The sequence below is a fragment of the Crocodylus porosus genome, unplaced genomic scaffold (genome assembly GCF_001723895.1).
Source record: "Crocodylus porosus isolate Cpor-Errol unplaced genomic scaffold, CroPor_comp1, whole genome shotgun sequence".
Taxonomy (NCBI): domain Eukaryota; kingdom Metazoa; phylum Chordata; order Crocodylia; family Crocodylidae; genus Crocodylus; species Crocodylus porosus.
Window position 1 is genome coordinate 88627256 of NW_017728918.1, and position 5277 is coordinate 88632532.

The 5277-nt window shown below is 40.3% G+C and overlaps 1 protein-coding gene across 9 annotated transcripts in view; it reads right to left on the reverse strand.

Annotated features, from left to right (window-relative positions):
• Positions 1-2655: 2655 nt before the first annotated feature.
• The window catches only part of DDO (D-aspartate oxidase), a 21246-nt gene continuing 18624 nt past the window's right edge, over positions 2656-5277 (reverse strand). For all 9 annotated transcript variants that reach the window (XM_019537896.1, XM_019537903.1, XM_019537904.1 and 6 more), the window contains one exon: positions 2656-4550. In XM_019537896.1, coding sequence (XP_019393441.1) covers positions 3983-4550 — 568 coding nt within the window. In that variant the 3' untranslated portion in view covers positions 2656-3982. The remainder of the gene's footprint in view (positions 4551-5277) is intronic.

A 5277-nucleotide genomic window follows, 5' to 3' on the forward strand; every position in this document is an offset into this window, starting at 1 on the left:
TAATTGAAAAGAAATCCAAATGCATAGAACTGCACAATTAGGGTTATAACAGTGCTTTGTAGTAACACCAGGCAATAAGCATCTAGTTTTTATGATTAATGCAAAATAGTGTTTCTTGTTCCAGATTATTAAACTGCTTTTTAAAAAGTATCAAGTTGGTTTTATTGGGGGGGTTTTGTATTTTTTCCCCCTTCATTATTTCCCTTACTTGAATTGCCTCATCCTTTTGCTTTCAAGGACCACTTTGACTTTAACTCTTTTTGAAAACTGTAGAAAGGCATACTTTATAAGCTTAATTATAGCTTTGGTCTCAGTGAGAGTGATAGGATTTGGAAGCTATTTTTAAATGATGCATTTTTTGTGGAATCCTCTGTAGAACAGCATTACTTCACAGCACTTACTAAATGAGATACTTCCAGTTATGAGAAATAACAGCAAAAAAAGACTTTTAATCCAAAAAAGAAAAATCAAATCTAGCTTAGCGAATTGTATGTTTTGGCTTGTTATGGAGATAAAGTGGGACAAAAATGATTGATACGGGATGCTAAATTTCTGATGAGTCACTTTTAAAGTATTTTTAACTCATAAACTAAATAACAGACTTACTTGTAAAATCTCAGAAAATGTATTCTGTAATTAAAGAGCAAGTGTTTTGGGGATAATACACTGTAAACTTTATAAATAACAAATGGCTGAATCCATGTTTTCCATGCAAAATTCAACTCAGTTCAGTAATTACATGTTAAGCAGCACTTCCATAATAATCTCATGTTCAGTTCTAGCTGTTTGTCTTTATAGTTTTTATCTTGAATAACCATAATTTTTATACATTTTATCATAATGTTTGTTTCATTTAAGATCCTTGTGGTCCTGCTGGAGTGTTCACATTAGCCCAAGGTGAGGAGGGAACCAGATTGACAAACCCTGTGAAGAAGTAGCAAGAAGTGGCTGAAGGCTAAGTAAGCCATGTACAAGTTCATGTTCAAAAACAAGAAGAACAACCCAACTCTGTAAGGGACAGGCATGCCAGGGCTGCAGGTAACAAGGAAAAACCTGAAGATGGCACACGTGGCAGCAAAGCCTGAAGGACTCGGGTAAAATCAAGATGTTTGCACAAAGACAAAAGACAAGCCCCACAGAACTGTAGACAATATTATCAATTTCCCTAGAAATGGTTTTCTTAGAATGCTCTGCATTGTAGTGTAAGATTATGCAGCCACCAGAATCTCAGTGATGCAAATAAAACCGTAAGTTAACACACTGCACAATTCTGCACTGTAATAAAGTAAATACAGTGAAAGTTGGGGGAATTGCAGGAGGGAATTAGACTACATTGGGTATGTCTACACAAGATGCTTTACTGACCAGTAGTGCAGTTCACTGTGCAGTAAGCATGCAAATCTACACTTGCACATGCTTACTGTATAGTAAACTGCTCTTATTATGAGTAATTTTGCTCTTATCATGAGCAAATGTGCTCTTGGTCAGCCAAGCAGCAGGGGACAGGAGAATGCTCCCTGCCCTATGGGAGCTACATGCTATCAGAAGCCTAGGAAGGGACTATGTCCCCCTGCCATAGCAGCAGGGAGCTCCCAGCCTCTGGCTCCCATACCATGACTGGGGTGTGGGGACTGGGAGATTCTTATCTTTTCCAGGAGACAGCTGTCTCCTGGCCCCATGCCAGCCCCTGGGCTAGCACCTAGGGTGGGTCTAGAGCTCCACCCAGGTTGCTGCAGGGGCTGTTGTAGGGCCAGCAGGGGTGGGAGCAGATTGCTGTCATGAGCAGCAAATTTGCTCCTGAGTCTCTGAATGTGTAGACACCTGCCTGGGGACATTTACCTGTGAGTATTTTACACGTGAGTAAACTGCTTCTAGATCAAATGCTCGTGTAGACACAACCACTAAAAACAACTTAGAAAAAACCCTATTTTTTATTGTATTGTAGCATCAGCTCTCTGGAAGAAGCTAATTTCTGTTAAGGAGTGGGGGTGTGTGCATATGCATGCACACATGCACATGAATTCCAGCTGGAATAGCTTTGGCTTGCACTATATGAAGGATATTTACTTACCTACAGCCTCCTTCGACATAAATTACAGTAAATCTTCATAGCAATGAGAATACCAAATGAAGAATATGGGACCATAGGACTTGGTCACTGAGCCTGGCTATAGAAAATTTTAGACATGCTAGAATGGATCCACAGTTCTGTTCCAATTGCTTCCACTGCTCCAGAGAAGCCAAACAGCTATAGAGCTGGCATATACGGCTTTAATATCATAATGGTCATGGAACTCCTTAACAGAATATATTTATCACAGTGGTCTCTTTAGTACCCTGCATAAGATTGTTCAGGAAAAGGGAAAGTGGCCAGGACACTAACATGTACCAGGGCTCCATAGCCGAAAGACTGGCTCTTGGATTCATGTAATCAAGAATAAGCAGCCCTGAGGCTTACTCCAAAGATAGTTCCTCCAGGTCAGAACTGAGGAATTTAGTGTAGCTCAAGAACTGAATGTTGTTCTGTCCTATGGTAAAAAAGGGATATCATTGTCTGGGCAGAGGCTGCTCAGCCTGGCATTTCTAATGAATGTTAACATTCTCAGGTAGGGATAATACACTCATTACACAAATGAAATAACAGCCATTTGCAAATGCAGTCCAGACCCACAGAGTTATGTTTTATTTCCAATATCAAAAGTTAAAATCTGCTAATGCATTGAGTCATACTGTAGCTTGCAATATGAAAACCATTACTGGAAATAAACAAAGAGTTACATAAAATGTTGGGAACTACTGAAACTAGATGGACTAGATTAAAGTAATTGCAGGAGTAGGATTTTCTGGTGAAAGCTTTTTCTGCAGAGATTTTTGGTACTCACTGCATAACCAAATGTCTGAATCCAACTGCAGTGCTATGTAGGTGCATGGTTATCAGGCATGTGGCTTGTGAAGCATTACCCTGCATTAATCAACCTCAGGAGAAGATCTACAGTCTACACACTTCTTAGAGAAGAAATCTTTCAAGCAATCATAACAAATCATCTATATAGTATTGTTTTTTAAATTTGTTCGGGATCTTTTTTCTTTATCTGTGTTAACATGTTAATTCTGTCCCTCAGATAGCTAATTTTATACTGAATTAACTCTGGAATTATGTTCTTAGCTAAAGGAAAAAGACAGTGCCAGATTCTCTACTAAGAGTCTATGTCTTTTGTTATCCTTGCAGAGCTAAGCAACAGAATGGTTCTTGTGCCAGCTACCCTCCTACTCCTCGAAGAGGGAAAGTCTGGAAGGAGAAAGGGTTTGCTGGAGGTATGTTAGGCCTGAAAGGGACAAAGTAGAGCAGAACTCATTTCACTGATGGATAGTCCATTACTGACCTTTCAAAAGCAACATACATTAAAGCAAACCTGAAGTTGCTCTAATTTTGAATAAGATTATTCCAAAGAAATTCTCTGGCTTCCCTCTGGTCTCCTCTGGCCAACTGGAACTCAGCCATAGGCAAAAATGTGGCACATGGACCCTTACATTTGCTTGAGAATAACATTCTGAAGATTTTAGTAATAGATTTAATGGGAGTACCTACATGTCACACTATGTCACAGAAGTGACACGTTACGGCGATGTATCCATCATGTAGGTCTACGTGTAACTGGTAGCTGCTTCACAGTAGTGGCACAGTCCCCCATTATAGCATACTATGGCAAAGTAGCAGCTAAAAATAACCAAGAGCCACGCATACAGCGCAGTCTGGGCAGTTACTGCGCCGTGCTTTAGTACTTCCTTAGGAATTACATAGTGCAACACTGTGCCATGCTTTAGTACTTCATTTTGGATGGTGTTGCCCAATAAATCTATTACTAAAATAAAAACCAAAAGGAAGTACTAAAGCACAGCACAGTAACAATGTCACCATAGGGTGACATGTAGATGCACCCATTATTATCCTGCTGCTAACTGAAAAAGGAGGCCATTTAGTTTACAGCTTGGCCTTTGGAAGAGGGTCCTGCAGAGTAGCAATGCATTCTCCCACCAGTCGGGCAGCCTCTTTGGCAGTGCCCCAGTGCATTGAAAAACCACCTGAACCATGTCCATAGTTGTGGACCACAGGCAATTTTTTCTCACCTTGGACCAGTATCTCTTTCTGGAGCCTCACAGCTAACCTGGCTGGCCGCAGACCGACCCTCACCTTTATGTCCTGTGCTTTTTGAAGTGAGGGTTCAAGAGCACAACATTTGTCAAATATGTCTTTGCTAATGTTAGGATCTGGGGACAGATTCCAGCTGTCCTTCTCCCTTGTCTCACCCAACGTTACATTGTGTATTCCTGGGTAGATATAGCTTAATCCATCTGGATCCCGGATGAAGTGATTTAGCCAAGGTGCATGAACCTTGAGAACTTGACCTCTGACAGGGTATATTTTTAAGTCACCAATAAGCTCTCTGGATCCAATGCCTGTACAATTGACAACAATGTCATAGTCGTTCTGCAGGTCCCACAGGTTCGTTATTCGTTTAGCGTGCACCTCACCCCCATTTCCTTTCAACCTACAAAAAACAAACAAATAATAAAAAAAAAAACACTGGAGGTAAAGCATGACAATTTACCATCAATATATCCTTTGATTAGTGAAACAAAAATGCAAGCTGAACAAAAGTGAAGATAGATACACTGGGGTTCTATTTATGACTCATATGAATTAAGGTAAAGATAGATGAACCAGCTTAAAATTATACTGATTTACTATATCACACTGAATTGATGCAACTGTTCTGTCTGTCTGCTCCAATATCAGTATCAGCTGGATTAAACTAGTCTAACTTAACATGTTTTGTTCAGATTTAAGGCAATGGTGCTTTTGTCCATTTGTACTGATATAGTGCCAAAAGCTACTGTTACGTTGCTGCTGCGTTAAGTGCAGTTTAGGTGTGTGAAAGTGAGCTGGAATTTAGCTCACTATGAATAAGTCTGACCAGTTACTGAGCATGTATACCAAGAAATCTTGCCTGTTGCTCCACTCTTCCTCTATCAGAATGTACACTTTCAAAACACTAAAATCAGAAGATCCTTGTTTCTTTTTTTTTTCTGAAAGATCTTTTTTTTTTCTATAGAGACTCCCTTATACTGCATTCCTCTCAAACTTAGGGTCAGCGAGGATTTAGTTAGGGAGCTTCTGGAGGGGTTGGACGTATTCAAGTCAGCCGGCCCGGATGATCTCCACCCTAGAGTTCTAAAGGAACTGGCCGAGGTCATTGCAAGTCCCCTGGCACAACT